Source organism: Artibeus jamaicensis, unplaced genomic scaffold, assembly GCF_021234435.1.
Source record: "Artibeus jamaicensis isolate MK-2021 breed Jamaican fruit bat unplaced genomic scaffold, CSHL_Jam_final contig_432, whole genome shotgun sequence".
NCBI lineage: Eukaryota > Metazoa > Chordata > Mammalia > Chiroptera > Phyllostomidae > Artibeus > Artibeus jamaicensis.
Window position 1 is genome coordinate 15,097,954 of NW_026521828.1, and position 17,054 is coordinate 15,115,007.

Genomic DNA, 17,054 nt, shown 5'->3' on the forward strand with positions numbered 1-17,054 from the left:
TATTGTTATGAAGCTCCTGCTGGAGACTCTTCTGTCATCTTGTGTCTTCCTAGACACACAGAAATGTGCCTGGGACAGTGGTTTCTGCTACTGGTCTGTGACTTGGTCCTGAGCTGGCTGATGACTACGTAAGAGCCATGCATGGAGTTTATAAAATACAAGTGGCCAGAGCTGGACATGGAAGTCCATTTTTCCTCTCTTAGGAAGCACAGCCATAGGAAGGCCTCCTACAGATTTTCAAGTACTTTTAAAACAGATTACAATCGACTTCAAGTTTTTTTCTTAATTTTTCTTGAAGTCCAATTTTTTGGCCACTTCACATAGTTTTTAACTCAGATGGTCTTCCTGTGTCCCACCCTTCACTCATTCATTTGACCACCATTTAACAGCTATCAAAGATGGGCTGCAAGAAGTAATAAAAGAATCAAAAGACACATGGTTTCAAAAGGAATATTATTTGGTCAAGTCAGAAAACAATTGAACAATAAACCAGCTCTTATAGGACAATATAATTATTTGAACTAAATTGTGATGGCAGTAGGTGGAATTTGCTAGAAAGTCAGGTAATGTGTCCTGGAGGAGAAACCCTTTGCCTGGAGGTTGGATTACAGGGAGGATGGTTGTCCAATGCCAGGCAAACATGAGAAAGCAGAGAGAACATCTTTACAAAAGCTCAGTGGCCCAAGAGTCTAATATGTCACAAGAACAACATGCTTCTTAGCTTTGTCACTGTATAAAATACCAGGCAATATGTGATAGAAAGAAGGGTGGCAATACTGACTGAGGCTAGATTGTGAGGGGCTCATAGGTCATGCATACTGGGAATTTGTATTTGACCTCATTAGCGCATCTCCTTGCCACACATGTAGGTTCTTTCTAAGTGCCTCATTGATCTGCATCTTTTTTAAATCCTCTCCCCTGACAATACGGCATGATGACATTTCTTGCTCTCATGCAATACCTTGGAAACAGGAGAAACTAAGTGGTAATTTGCTTTATCCTTCATGGATTCCTAGTTTTAATTATCATTTTCTGCCTCTGTTCACTTTTATCTCTGAAGCCATACGTCAGCTTATGTGCGGGGGCTTCCTTCCCCATAAAACCTATGTCCTCTTTGAAAGCCAGTGCCTGTCTCACCAAATTCATTTCATGCCACTTCCCTGCTTGATCTTTTTCAGGTTTTCAAAGAAACAAAACTTACTCCTTCCTCAGGGCTTCTGCACATTCCATTCCATCTACCTGTGGTTCTCTATCTCCACCCCCATCCAAACTGATCTTCCCCAAAAGGCCTTTTCCAGCCTCTGTTTACACAAGCTTCACTCCCCTATATTTTGGAAAACTTAATATACTTTTATATTTTTGTTGACTTTCTTTTTTCTTTATTGCCAGACTTACCTTTTAATATCCATAAAAGCTATGACCTGGTATGATTCATTCACAATTTGTACCTCCTCACCTATTTAGTATTAAATATTAAATAGTTATTTGCTAAATAAGCAGATGGATGAATAATGGATGGATGGGGTCCTTAGGTTAAAATCTTAACAAAGTCCAACCTGCCATTCCTTTTTTTTTTTTTTGCTCTAGTCCACTCAGTCACCCTCCTAAGAATTCTCTAACCTAACAAAGCTTCATCTGTCCCTCAGGGCATGGTCTGAGCTCCATTCAGGTAAAGAAATCTCTGAAAGCTGAAACTGATTTATCTCTCCTGACTTATATGTGAAGTATATGCTTATTTTTTGTTAATAACCTTGGAGCCTATGTGCATTGTTTACAGTTGGCTTACTTATCCAAACCACATCTGAATTGTAATTTTTAGTGACTTATAATAAAAAACAATTTTAATAATAAAAGCAATAAAGAAATTACAGTTCAGAGACACATGAAGAGATGCTCAATATCGTTAGCTATCAGAGAGATGCAAATTAAAACCACAATGAGATACCACTTTACACCAGTCAGGATGGCTATCATAAACAAAGCAACAAACAACAAATGTTGGAGAGGGTGTGGGGAGAAGGGGACCTTAGTTCACTGTTGGTGGGATTGCAGACTGGTACAACCATTATGGAAAACAGTATGGAATTTTCTCAGAAAAATAAAAATCGACCTGCCTTTTGACCCAGCAATTCCACTGCTAGGATTATACCCCAAGAATCCTAAAACATCAATATCAAAGAACCTATGCACCACAATGTTCATAGCAGCACAATTTACAATAGCCAAGAGTTGGAAGCAACCTAGGTGCCCATCAGTAAATGAATGGATCAAAAAATTGTGGTACATATACACCATGGAATTCTATGCAGCAGAGAGAAAGAAGGAGCTACTACCTTTTGCAACAACATGGATGGAACTGGAAAGCATTATGCTGAGTGAAATAGGCCAGGCATTGAAGGACAAATACCATATGATCTCACCTTTGACAGGAAGCTAAAGAATAAAACAAACAAACAAGCAAACAGAATAAAAACAAAGATGCTGAAATAGAGAACAAGTGGGCAGCGATCAGAGGGGAGAGGGAAGGGAACTTAAGGGGAAAAAGGGGGAGGGATTTTGAGGAACAAGTATGAAAGACACAGAGATGAGGACTGGGGGGGGGGGACGGGAGGGAGGGGGGAGACCGGGCTGGGGGGTGGGGTGGGATGGGAGAAATAAATTAAAAAAAATGTACTTGAAAAGTAACTAAATAAAATTTAATATTAAAAAATAATAAAAAAAAGAAATTACAGTTCAGAAGATGTAGAAATACTGAGTATAATGAAGCAAATATGAATTCTGCATAATTTTTCACCCTGAGTTAAATACTATAGATACGTCTTTTTCCCCATTGAGTGGTTTTCTTGTACACTCCACAACGTGTGGGTGTGCGTACATGTATAAGTATCCTAAATCTTAAATATAACATGAGTACTGAGTCATTTTAAAGATTTTGAAAGGCTCTTTCATGGTATGCCTGATCTAAGTTCTGTTTCTGAGAATCACCGTGGCGTGTCAGTGGAATACCAGACCGGGTGCTGGGCACCGAGGTATACTGAGCACTCACTGAAACAGGAAAGATAATAAAAAGAGTAGCTGTGTTTCTGAGTGGCTATGATAGTTTGCTAAAGCAAGAGTTGAAACACTGGAAAAAATCTGAATTAGAGGAAAACAAGAAAGACTGAATCCCCAACAAATACAGCCCATTCCGATATTGAGTACATAGATGTCTTCAGTAAGTGTGTTCTCACCGGACTTCAAGAGCCATGAAATGGGAAAGCCTTGGCAGACTGTTCTTCCCGGAAAGCTGAGGTATGAGAATGACTCATGTTCTCTTTTTCTTCTAGAGTGACCGGCTTCTTATCAAGGGAGGCAGAATTGTCAACGATGATCAGTCCTTTTATGCTGACATCTACATGGAAGATGGTTTAATAAAGTATGTATATGGAACCCTTCTCTCCCTAGGGATGCTGAAAAATGTGTACAAATTATAGTATCCTAAAATAGGTACCAAAGGAGCTCAGGTGAGGATAAGTAATTTAGAAGTGTCCTGAGGAAGGTTTTGGTGTGGAAAGGCCATTTAAAGTGAACCTTGACAGATAACATGTACATGGGCAGCCCTGGCTGATGTAGCTCAGTGGGTTGAGCTCGGGCTTGTGAGCCAAAGGATCGCATTTCAATTCCCAGTCAGGGCACATGCCTGGATTGCAGGCCAGTTCCCAGCAGGGAATGCACAAGAGGCAACCATATATTTCTTTCTCTCTCTCTCCTTCCCTTCCCCCCTCTAAAGATAAATAAATAAATCTTAAAAAAAAAGATGTACATGTACAAAGCATAGGCAGGGCGTATATTTCAGGCAAGATTTCCAAATAGATACTTTAGGAATGCATAATTACTTTACAAAATGGTTTGCTATTGAATGCCTGTAAGCAGTATAACCAGGTAATATTTCTGTGCAGGTTACTTACCTAGTGCCTTTTAAGAAAAGATTTTATATATACATAGCCTTTCATCACATAAAGCATGGTACATCCCTGCAGTAAGAAGAAGTTGTATAAAAGTGGGGTATTCGGCTCATCCTATTAGCCATCCCTGAACTTGTTCAGTTTTATGTTTATATTATTCAATTTCACTGGCTAGTTTAAGATTCTAGTTACAAGAGACCTCTTACTTATGTCTGAAAACTTGGCTTAGGTATAACTTTTCGTAGGGACATTCCTTACCAGCCCCCAAATCTAAGTTAGCTTCCCCTTCTGTGAGCTTTCAAAGCACCTTGTGCTCTTATCAACTGCAGCAATTCCGACACTGTTAGGCCCCCTTGAGAGCAAAGACCTTATTTTATTCCTCTCCGTACCCCCTGCACTTAACCCACTACTTAGCACAGAGAACCCTTGGCACTCACCTTTCGCTGAGTATGTAGTACACATCAGGTACTGTTAAGTGTTTTTATTTCTTATCTCATATCTGCCAGCAATCCTATGAAGTAACTACCATTATTACTTTCTTCTCAGATGAGGAAGAAGAAGAACAAAGAAAATAAAGAACTTCCTAAAGGTCAACATATTAATCAGATACATTAAATGAATGAATGAACAAGTGTAAGATGTTGGTGTTTAATTGCCTTGCCAATTTTCATAAATACTTTTTCATATTAGAAGTAGAAAAATGGAAATGCTGGGCAAGCTAACCAATATAAAACAATAATTTTGTCAAAATATGTCATGATTGATATTATATTTTTATTATTAAAATGATTGTATGTAGTTGGCTCTCTTTGGATGAGTGAATTCCATCATTTAGAGATTCAGAGATGGAAAACAATTTAGTACCTAGCATTTCTTCCTTAGCTGATGCTCATGACAGTATCACTGATTGATGACAGAACTTTTCTCAGTTATATCTTAAATACAGGCTCAGTCCATTTTCACACACTGATTCAGGTATCTACTACCAGAGTTGAATATGCAAAGTGAATTCTTTTTGCCATCTCTATTAGATTCGACTAGAGGCCACTTGCCAGGGATGTTATAGATACAGAGGGAGCAAACACCAGGCCTGTGGGCCAAATCCCGCCTCCACCTTGTTTTATCAGGCCCAGCACCTTGTTTCTATCCAGTGGTAGCACCAAGCTCTTGCCTAACTTTTAAGGAATAGTTACATTTATACAGTCCTAAAATTATATTCGACCCTTCAAAGGCAAATGTGAGGCTCATGTGGCCCCCAGTGAAAATGAGTTTGACACCTCTGTAAGGAATTTAACCATCAGATGTGTAGGTTGGTGGTGGAGACAAGGTTGGATAAACATGATCTTCATCCCTTCCTGAAATTTTCTATGTCTCCAACAACATTCTTAACAGAGCATAAAATCAGAAATACAGATGGTCCTTGACTTATGGTGGTTTGACTTAGGATATTTTTACTTTACAGGTGTATGAAATTGATACACCTTCAGTAGAAGCCATACTTCACATTTTGAATTTGGATCTTTCCCTGGGCCAGTGACAGGAGCTACAATACTCTCCTGTGATGCTAGGCGGCAGCAGCAAGATGGTTTTGCCCAACTCAGGACTAATCTGAGCACTCTCAGCATGTTTAAGGAAGGCTAGATTAAGCTATGATGCTCAGGAGGTTAGGTGCCTTAAATGCATTTTCACCTTATGATATTTTCAATATATGATGGGTTTATGGGACTTAAAACCCCATCATAAGCCTGAGAATATCTGTCATTTCCTCCAGCTGCTACATAGTTGTTTGCCTGTGACTATTTGTGGGGTGCCCACTATTTGCAGGGCAGTTGCCTGAGTCATTGGACACATGCTAAGGGAGATCCCACTGGGACCCAAGTCATCATGTCATCATGCTCTCTCCCCCTAGGGATTTTACTGAGTTTTAGAGGAACTGAATAAATCTATGTATGTGTGTATCTGTGTGCAAAGAACAGATGTAGTATTACCAGACATTATCAAAATAAAATAATAAATTAGTAGAATGATGAGATTCAGAAGGAGAGGGCTATATGGGAGTAGTGGGGTTATTAATTATAATAGCTGAGAGTTATTGACTTCTTATCTACCTAACAATGCTCTTTAGGCTTAGCATAATAACATTTACTTTCCACAACAACCCTATGAAGTAGGCATTTTTATTACATTTTACAGATGAAGGAGTTGAGACCTGGCAAGATTAAGTATGGTCTTGAGGTATGGCTAAGATCATAAAGCTAGTAACTAGCAAAGCCAAGTTTGTGCATCTAGACACCTCATATCCAGAGCCAATCCACAAGTTTTATTAGACCTTTCTGCCAGTAGAAATGTGGCTAAGGAGGGAGATGGAAGCCTAGCCTTCAAGGATCATTGTGACCTTGATTAGTTGGGTGGAGGGAGAGGGAAGGCATTTCTGTTTCAGATTTGGTGCCGTATTAGTCATCAGAATGGTACACACACACACACACACACACACACACACACACACTAGGCAGCTCTTCATGCCCTCGGCTCTTGGCTTCCCTCAAAGGACAGTCGGTGAAGGAGAAAAAAACAGAAACACAACAGCCCAGTATGTGGACTAGACTAGGATTACAACCAGAGCCTGCAATTTTTCCTTAGTGTGTTTTGAATTGTGGTGGCTCTGGAATGGCCCTATGGTGATGTGGTGAATTTGAACTCTTAGGAGATGTCAGAAATCCTTCAGTGGCAGAACTAAGATTTTGGGCCAGTTGTGGACTTCTAGTGTTCCAAGAGACTTTCTTGCTTGGCCAGGTAGGAGCAAAGAGGAAGCATTCATGCTACTGGCATCAGGGCTCATGTGTCCCCAAGATGGGAGACACTTAAAGACAATGTAGGAGCTTATGAATCATAGTTCTACCTGGAATCCATATTGGACAGACTTACCTGGCCATTTAGCCAAGGGTGTGGAATCACTTACAATTTGAACAACATGAGTTGGTCTATGAGGTGACATTGTTCCAAGAGTAGTTGTGTTTGTCCCTTGCCGTATGTCATGTGCCTTTGACATACCCATCAGCTTCCATCCCACCCAAGTCCCCTTCTCTTTCTCCCTAGGACATTCTGAAGCTTCCTGGATGAAGGCATGTTGGGTGGAGGTTGTAAGGTTGTCATAACCATCCTCCTTGGCTTGAAGCTTCTACTGAAATTCTGACCCCACAAAAGCAGCTGAAACTGGGCATCTGCATCTGTAACTTCCTCCCTTCTAATCTGTCTTCATACATGATTGCAGGATAAATGGTCAGAGAAGGGAGGAAGTGGGAGTTGGGACTGCGGTGCAAAAGGACCCAGACAGAGTCCTCTTGAGTTAGGAGCCCAGATGAATCCACTTAGAGGACAGCTAAGTTCACATACCTGTTCTTCAAATGATTCATTACCTCCTGTAATCTCTCCCAACAGTTTCTTATTTTATATTCGTTTAATTCCCTTTCAAATGTTATTCCTTACCCTTAACTAAACAAAAAAATGAAAGGGATAAAAAACAGTATATTTAAAAAAATTTATTTCACATCCTGTATTCCAGACAGTCCCCTGTAACCCCTGGGGTTACAGTACTACACGTTTCCACCAGACAGCATCTTGGGTTGTTTTGTGTCTATAAAAACTGTGTTTTGTATCTAAACCAATCTTTATTTGTTTCTAGATTGCTAAGCTTGTGAATCACTTGCAGAGATTACTTTGATAAAGAAGTACAATGCTTAAAACCCTTATAATACTGTTTGTCTTTGAAGTTACTCTTTAAACTGCCAGGTGTTTCGCTGTCTTCCTAGGCAAATTGGAGATAATCTGATTGTCCCTGGAGGTGTGAAGACCATTGAGGCCAATGGGAAGATGGTGATCCCTGGAGGCATTGATGTCCACACTCACTTCCAGATGCCCTACAAGGGGATGACCACTGTGGATGACTTCTTCCAAGGGACAAAGGCTGCCTTGGCTGGTGGCACCACCATGATCAGTAAGCACCCTAGTGACCCATTCCTGGTCCCAAGTGTTAGGAATGGGCTAACCACCGAGCTTGCTGATGGTGACTTGTACCCCTCCCTTAAGACAGTTTGTAGACCTGCCACCTGATGGGCCCCGATCAAAGCAGGTTGGAGTGAGGACGCTGGTGGCTCACTGTAGCTGCAGAGAAGAGCTGCATGAGGCTCAGGGCTGTGCAGGCAGCCATCACTCCTGTCTGCCTTAGTGCCAGAGGCTGGCATTGCAGGTGACAGAGAATCAGAAAGGATCATCTCTGGGCCTGTCACTGGGGAAAATGGACTGAATAAGTTGTGCATAGTAGGCAAAAAGTTATTTCAGAACTTGCAGTTTGGGTCTCAGGCAGGAGTGGGCAGAGAGCATGGCAGAGCATGTGAGTGGTGCTAAGAAGCATCCCCAAGAGAATGACAAAGAAGACTTGAAGTTCTGGAGAAATGAGTGGGCTTCAGTGGCATTTAGTGTTATCTAGTCTGTGCTGTATTTTGACCAATTTGTATCTTGAAAATTAGGCAAGCTGTGTCTGTGGTTCCTTTTTTTTTAAATTTCCCCCCTTTTTCTGGTAACTGTTGCAATTCCAAAGAAACCTAGGGAGTTGCATGCCACTGCATTACTGAAAGGAAAGTATCCCAGGGCAGTCCTTCCTGTCCCAAGGAAATCCCAATGAATTGGGTCTCCTCCCAGCCCCCATCCCAGGTGGGTCAGCAAGAGCACTGTTTATTTTAACATCAAATACATCCACCCAAGAAAAGAGAACAACCAAAGCTATAGAATTACTTACTTTCTTTATTTTCCTTTTGATGGGAGCTCTAGCAGGCTTCAGCTTTAGCTAGTGCAGTGTGGAAGCCCATAAAAATTGCATCAAGGCCATAAAAGATGCAATTTAGGGAGACTGAAGCTCTTTCCAGCCAAAGGGAGGAAGCCAGCTGACTTCTCAGCAGCCGCTTGCCCACAAAGGCCTTGGTGTGGGTCCAGACATCAGTAACATAGCTCCGTGCCTTTGCTTTCCAATAAGTGCACTTAGGTGGCTGAGATAGAGGACTGAGGAAATGAGCAATCTTGGCTTGGCTTCCTGCTGCCTGGTCATGGAGTTGAACTTGTCAGCATTCTGGAGATGTGTAGGTTGCTTAGTCTTCTGCATTAGGAAGGAGCAGAAGGAAAGTCAAGAGTTCCAGGTGACAATGAAGAAAAGTATATGAAGACCCACACAAATGTGCATGTTCTTCGTAGATCATTTTAAAACTCTAGGTATGCAAAAGAAAAGAAAGCTTACAAATCCCATATCGCTATTTCAGTTTGCCTATATATTTTTCCTATTTAACAAAAGAAGAATCATGATAGATACAGTGTGTTTTAGCCTCCCACTTTCTCAAAGTGAAGTATCATAGGTGCCTTTCCCTTCATTCATTTTTATTCTACCCCAACACATATTATGCATGCCAGATCACCTGTTTTATGAAGGTATCATGGTTTATGTACTCAACCAAACTACCCTATTATTAAATATTTTGATAGTCTCTAGTTTTCCCTTATGCATATATGTAATAATGTAGACTGAGAAGGATCTTTAGAACCCAGATTTTACACACAGCATCATTTATTTCCTTCAGAATAATTCTTAGGCACAGGAATTATCAGTGAGTCAAGGTATGAAAAATGTCTAGGTTTGTGATATCTATTTTTATTATTGCTTTTAGGAAAGTTGTACCAATTCTCACTTTTTCTCTACTACCCACACAAACTATGAGAGTGTCACTTTTGCCTTATCCTCACTAACTGTAAATGTTATTATTTAAAAAAAATATTATTCATGGTTGCAGGTACTACATGAGTAGATTTGGGCCTCAGAGAAACCAGATACTTGGCAAAGAATTTATACAGACATGAGGGTCCAGTGTCAAGTTCATTTAACTGATACTGGCTCTTTGCAATGGCAGTAAGCATGAAGATGTCACTCTTGTGCCCAGACATAACTTTAAAACCCCTTCTCCACCTAACAAGGGAGTTGCACCTTTATCTCTTCTAGTAACTCCCTACAGTACTGGTAATAATGGCACATAGCATGGCTACATCAATAGTTAATGTTAATTGAGCCCTTACTATGTGCCAGCCATTAGGTGAAGCACTTCAGTGCATTTTCTCATTTCATTGTATAACAACCTTAGAAGGAAGGCACTATGACATTCTGTCTCCCACTCAATTTGGGACTCATTTTAAGGATGAGAGAATTAAGGTATAGGGAGGCTAGCATTTGGCCCAGTCACAAGTTACAGGACATCAGCAACTCTTTCCAAGGTTAATTCCATGCTCAGAAAATAGAGGTTTTGCAGTCATGGCTAAGGAAGCAACAGCAGGCCCATGCTAGGGGGAATGCAGGCTGTGTCAGCGACTCACCCATCTGGGGTCTCTGTCACTCAGTTGACCATGTGGTGCCTGAGCCTGAGTCCAGTGTGACGGAGGCCTATGAGAAATGGCGAGAGTGGGCTGATGGGAAAAGCTGCTGTGACTACGCCTTGCATGTGGACATCACCCACTGGAATGACAGTGTCAAACAGGAGGTGCAGAGCCTCATCAAGGACAAAGGTGAGCCTAAACGTGCCTTCCTCCCTTCTGTCTCTTCATCCCCGACATCCATCTTCCCACACCATTCATTCATTTAAGTCCCTTCTCCTTGCTTGGACCTTGGGATCTCAAGCATACATGCTGACCAATAAGGGCACCACCATACTCCAAGCACTTTATTTATTCTATCACTGTTACTCCTTACGGGGTCTCCACAAGATGGGGGTCATTATCCTCACTTGGCAGATGGACACCCTGAGGCTCAGAGTAAATAGCCTAGGATCACAGAGCCAGTAAGCAGCAGATCTACCCACAGCCTGCCCTTCACCTCCATGCAATGCTGCCCATTTGACAGAGGGAGATGCCAAGGTCAGGAAAGGTTAACATCATATATAAGGTCATACAGCTACTTGATAAGAGATTAGCAATTTTAAAACTCCATTGTTTTTACTCCAAAGATCAAACCCGTGACTATGATATATCAACAGCATCCTCAGGAAAGCTTAAGACATTTCTGGGAGTTTGAACTCAGGCCAGGAGTTTAGGCATGAATGCATGTCTGAGTGTGTGCACACACACTCTCAGTGAGTGCGTGATTTAGGTTCCCACAGTCTTCTTAGCCTCTTCTATTCTCCACTTTCTCCTATATTTTGGGTGCCAGCTACTTCACAGACATGCACCCCACCCCATACAGACACGCAATGTGCTCCGAGACTTAGGGAAGCATGAGAAATGGCCTCTGCTGAGCATCCAGGGGAGAAGGGGACAGGCTAGTGAAGAGCAACAAAGTCAAGGTCACAAGACGCAGAACGGTTATCAGACAAGCAGTCTGAATGGCCAGGCTGGGCATGCCGTGGAAGAGAATGTGTTGTGGGTCAGAGGGGAGAGGATAAGCTCCTGGAGGACTGGTTTTCCTTTCCTTCCCCCTCCTCAGCCTACAAGCTCTGCCCTCACCCTTCCTGACTCGGAATGAGGAGTTACCCCCTCCTCCTTTCTGGCATCTCCTTCCACAGTGGGCATCTGAACTGGGGTAGAAAATTGAATGCCTTTAACACTCACTTCCCTTGTAAAGGGCCTGGGTCATTCTGTGGATGGCACAGAGGCTGAAGCAGGGCAGGGTTGGAAAAACTGCCCTTAGTTGAACCATGCAGGATGGGAAAGCTCTCAAATTACAACCCACTGTCTTCCTGGGACGCTGTGGGCTGAGATAGCCCTGGTGGTTGGAGACCAAAATCACCCTCTTTTCTCCAAAATGACTCTCTGTTCCCCAGTCCTACCTATTTCTGTGCATTACAATATTAATAGTTTATTTGGGGTAAAAATGGATCTTTTACAAAATAACCCTTATGATTTGGGTATTTAAGCACAAGATGACACTTGACTTCTGCTAGGAGCCCTGTTAGTTCTCCAAGGACAGGGCCCTTTCAGTTTCAGCCCTGCACAGGTTGCATGTAGGGCAGGCACTCATTACATAGCGAAGTAAACCAACCTCAGGAAGTCCATTAATGGACCAAATGTGCTCCAGGGCCAGTGCTGAGAGCTTGGTGTGTATATCATTTAATGTTCCCAATAATCTGGTAAAGCAGGGCACTGTTGTTTTTCCATTTTACAGATGAGGACCCCAAGGATAAGAGGTCAGGTGTTCCAAGCTCCCTGCACTTGTGTGTGGTGCAACCCCCCAGTGTGTGAACACAACCAGTAAGCTACAGTGATTCTCGATGATTCATACACTGCTTGAAGTAGTAGCAAAGCTTATTGACCCTGTGGGCTGGGGAGTGCTGGGCAGGAGGGGCAAGAAAGAGGTACAGAAGAAAAGACCATTCTCTATGACGTTACATCGGAATTGTTGCTTTTACAGAGTGGTAAGGGAATAGGAAAATGCTTTTAGAGAATAGAAGCGTCTACTTTGCACTGGATGGGAGCCTGTAATGTATTCGGGCCCTATGGACTATAGGAGTGGGAATAAAGGATGAAGAGTGGTTGTGGTAATGCTGTCTTCTTCCTGCCCCCTGCCCCTTCTTTCTCTTGCAGGGGTTAACTCCTTCATGGTGTACATGGCCTATAAGGATTTATATCAAGTGTCCAACACAGAGGTAATAACCCATTGCTGTGTGGCTTGGGGTATCTGGATGGGTTTCCCATTGTTTGCTGGTGACCTTGGCTTCTTGAACTTGACTCACTCTAGGCACTGTGGGAGACCATGGGGCCAGATTGCTCCCTGAAGCCCCTGCTGTCCATGCTACATTTTAAATTAGGAAACAGGCAGGGTGGCCACAGCAAGGCAGACAGGGAGCTAGGATTTCCACTGCAGAAGCTTTCTGAGAAGGACAGAAGGAAGGGCATGCCTAAATCTCCATCTCCCAAACAACCCTAGAGCCCTATGAACTCAGGGCACATGGGAGGCACCCAGCCCCACAGGACCTCGGAGGGCCTTCTGCTGTTTAGGGTGATTGCCCCAGCCTGCCTTGGACTCTCTCCTTGAGAAATTCATGAAATGTGTTTGAGACAAATCTAAAGTTTTCAGAGAAAATACAAGAATTGAATCCCATATCTCCTGGTAAGAAGGTCAAGGGAGGTTTGTCTGAAGAAGTTGAGAGACAGGGGTGTCACATTAGCTTCTGGCCAGGCTGCTGTTGCTTTCGGGAGCACTCATTGAGAAGGATTCTGAAGCTGTGTTTCAGCTCAGTGGGAGATAATCCCATACAAGAGTGTGCATGATGGGGCACAGTGGGGCTGGTAGCAGTTTGTTACATATTTGCCCTGTCCACTTAGGCAACACCATAGGTTATGTTTATGGGCAGTTTTCTGGAGTTTCTGTGGACTAGCACTGCTCTTGAGCTGTACGTGTTTTAGTCTGTATTTCTGCCCCGTTACTTATTTCCTCTGGTTTATCCCATCCTGGGTCTCATAATCAGTCCTCATGTGAGTGAGGTCGCTGAAAGCATCAGTGGCTTGTGAAGGGAACAAAGACTCATTTCTATTTCAGCTCTATGAGATCTTCACCTGCCTGGGAGAGCTGGGAGCCATTGCTCAAGTTCATGCTGAGAACGGGGATATCATCGCGCAGGTAATGGTGGGTGGCTCCCTGGAATGGGCTTTCTGCACCGGCTTTGTTCTTCATCCCATCTGTTTCCTCAATGCTTCCCGTTGCTTCAGTTCCCCCTGTGTACAAGGCACCTACCTAAGTTATCCGTAAAAACCTGCCCTACAGGGCCTTGCTGTCAAAGAGGAGGAAAGGAAGAAAATGTAGACAAGTGAGGGAGAAAGTGAAAGCTGTTGGAAAACAGGGAGAGATCTGGCCATTCTAGAGAATCAGAAAAGGCTTGCTGGAAGAGGCAATTTTCAAATCGGCCTCTTTATTGAGGCAGCACTGCTGATTCTTTTCAAAACGAGTCCAAACTTTGTGGCATTCTCTGTCTTAAAGAGAAACCCTAAGGCAGCACTTCTTGGAAGCCAGAAATCAGATCTGGTAGCACTCACTGCCTTTAGGTAATAAAGAATTGAGGTCTTGTGAGAATCAGACATCCCATCGGTTTCCTAGAAATCACACTGAGAAACCCTAGTCAAGCAATGAAAATGAGGGTCCCAAGGCCCAAATCGATCATTTGTGAGGAAACAGAAATTGCATCCCATCCCATCTCTAGGGCTGTTTCATGTACTAGATGCACAGATGTGTCTTAGCTGTGTTCTGTTTATCCCCAGGTTGGCCTCTGCTAGGTGGAGGCTGCCAGAAGAGAGTGTAAGCTGTCTCTCAGTCCATCCCATAGCATTAATAGCAGGAGACCATTATTCATCCTTTCAAAGAGTATTTCCTGAGTACTTTGTGCCAGGCATTAGGCTGTGCAGAAGTGAGCCAAAACAGATGCCTTCCATAGCTCAGAAGTGCTCAGGCTGTGCCTTTATTCTAGTTGTCTGGGAGTGGGTGAGTGTGATTGGCAGGGCATGGGAACAGTGTTGAGGCCAGACCTGTTAAATTCCAATAGTAGGGGCCATTACGTGAGCGCTTACTACCATGTCCCAGGTTCTGATGGGGGCTCTAGTATGTTCTCATTTACTCTTCACCTGACAGTTTCAAGATAACTGCCATCTTCCCCATCATGTGAGAACATTGAGGCACAGAGGGATTATGTCATTGGCCCAACAATCACAGCTGGTAACTGGAAGAATAGAATCTCAGGCCCTGAGGGGATATGCCTCGGTGGGCATCTCATCCAGAGGTGGTGCCTGCAGGGCCCGTGACCCACCCATCTGGCCGGGCTGCTGGCCTCCTGGGGAGGCAGCACAGCAGCTGTGCAGGGCTCCAGCTGTTGGGGTGTTGTCTCACTGGTGGAGGAGGTGAGCTAAGTGTGCAGTTTCCCTTTGCTTGTGACTGAGGAGGTTAATTAGTCAGGCCCTTGACAGCCTTCGCCTACACCCCCACACACCCAGAGATAATGAAATCATTTTCTGAAGAGGGTCCAAATGCCCTGCTCCCAGAGGAGGTGTCTGGTGGTATTATAGCTGTCGCTACTCCCCCTTCTCCAAGTTTTCAGTGCAGCCACCAGAAGTCCCAGCCCTCCCTCCAGATGCCTGAGAAACCAAACTCCCTAGTTCTTCAGTCTAGAGCCTGTGGAGACAAACAGGCTCTGACTCAAAGCCCCCTTTACCCAGCTTCCTCTGTGACTCCTTAGCACAGAAGTACCTCTGGTCTCTTCCCCCAACCCCCTCCCCCCTTTCCCTACATGGGGAAGATCTGGTCTCAGTCAGGAAAAGAAGAAGGGCATTTTTTCATTTGGATGAGTTTTCTGGTGTGTATTTATTAAATTCAGCTTGAGCTTAAAGATTTGATCACATTATCTAACTGAAGCAGCTGCTATCCTCAGAGTCTCTGGCTGTACTTGATGTCAAAGCGATTAAAGAGGCAGAAATCTTTTCCTATGGGTCCCAGCAAGGAACATCATCAGAGGGACAATCTGAGAGCACAGCATCCTTAGCCTCTCATCCAACAAATATTTACTGAGCACCTAATATGATTAAAACATTGGATAGGGGAGATGAAAAAGACAGGGTCCCTTTCCTCATGGAGCAAACTGAAATTGTGCCATGACCCAAAATGTGTACTTACCTCAGTGATCACTCCCTGCATCAATGACCCTTTACATGTCATTCTTTAAACAATTTTTTTCTTACTGATGACTTTGGGGAGAGAAGAAGAAAGAGAGACAGGCAGACAAACATCAAGTTGTTGTTCTACTTATTTATGCATTCATTGGTTGGTTCTTATCTCTGTGCCCTGACAAGGGATTGAACCCACAGCTTTGGTATATTGGGACAATACTCTAACTACTGATATACCCAGCCAGGGCTTACATGCCATATTCTTCCAGCTGTAGCGGCACCCTGACTTTAGGGACAGGACTTTCCAGCATGAATAGTGTCTTATAATCATCACCTGTGGGACTTTAAGACCAACTCCTAGGATTCACGCAGTCCTGGAGAGAAATTTTATTCAGTCCAAGCTTTGATACATGAAGCAATGAGAATGAAACATGGAGGTACATTGCTAGTAAATCCAGCCTCTGACCTTTTTTCAAATTCTGTAGAGCTGAAGACAGTGACCATTTTACTTGTTACAGTTGCTTATGATAGTATCTTCTTTTCTACTCCTCTTTTTACAAAATCTGTTAAAAACAAACGGACAACAAAACAGTCCTTTTCCAGGTAGAAGGAATACCTCCTTTCCTAAACATCTCATGGTTTCAGAGTGAGACAGGCGTAGTTCAGTTCTGCCCTCTCTCTCTCTCTCATATCACCAGGGCAACAGTTCAAAGGAACTGGCTTTCAGACTTTGAGAGTGAAGGCCACCAAAACTGCAGAGATGGTGGCTTGGGATTTGTGCCAGTTTAAATTAGCCCATGTGTGTGTTCATGGCCTAACCACCTGCTTCTTCCAAAAAGCTGGCCAGAAGTCTGAGGAAGTTAGCCATCAGCCATGAGGAGTAGGCAGTTCTGCCTCATCCCAGACCTAATTCATAACAAACTGACCAAAAGATGAGCTCAGGTAATGCTGGGAAGAAGCACTATTTTGTCTGATTAGATTCTAATCCATTCATTCATTTAAGTCATAAAAGTGAAGTATTAAAAATTCTGATGTGATTACTAAAATGTAAATTGCTAGAGTTTAAGCTCAGATATTCTGATTTGCTAAACTTGGACAGGGCCAGACCTCTGCATTTCTGCAAACAATTTGCTTCATTTATGAGGTAGGTGGTGGGTTGACCAGACTTTGGGAAACATTGGACTATACTAAGTCCCATCTAGTCAGGAGCCTCGTTGCTTTAATTCAAGTACCTAACCTAGAGCCTAGTGTGAAACGAATACTCAATGATTGTGTGGAATGAATGGGTTTCGCTGTTGTGCATAAAGAAGCTGAAAATCAGAGCAGTTAAAGCACTATCCCATCACATTCGAAGGACTAGAAAGTTATTTGCACAGTACAAGCAGACCAGGGTGATCTGCACTGTTTGTGACACTTTTCTTAAATGAATAAATGAAT

The 17,054-nt window shown here is 43.1% G+C and overlaps 1 protein-coding gene across 2 annotated transcripts in view; it reads left to right on the top strand.

Moving 5' to 3' along the window:
* The window catches only part of DPYSL3 (dihydropyrimidinase like 3), a 107,486-nt gene that overhangs the window by 70,657 nt on the left and 19,775 nt on the right, over positions 1–17,054 (top strand). For both annotated transcript variants that reach the window (XM_037161895.2, XM_037161896.2), the window contains exons 2-6: positions 3,327–3,415; positions 7,754–7,938; positions 10,377–10,541; positions 12,552–12,613; positions 13,507–13,587. In XM_037161895.2, coding sequence (XP_037017790.1) covers positions 3,327–3,415; positions 7,754–7,938; positions 10,377–10,541; positions 12,552–12,613; positions 13,507–13,587 — 582 coding nt within the window. The remainder of the gene's footprint in view (positions 1–3,326; positions 3,416–7,753; positions 7,939–10,376; positions 10,542–12,551; positions 12,614–13,506; positions 13,588–17,054) is intronic.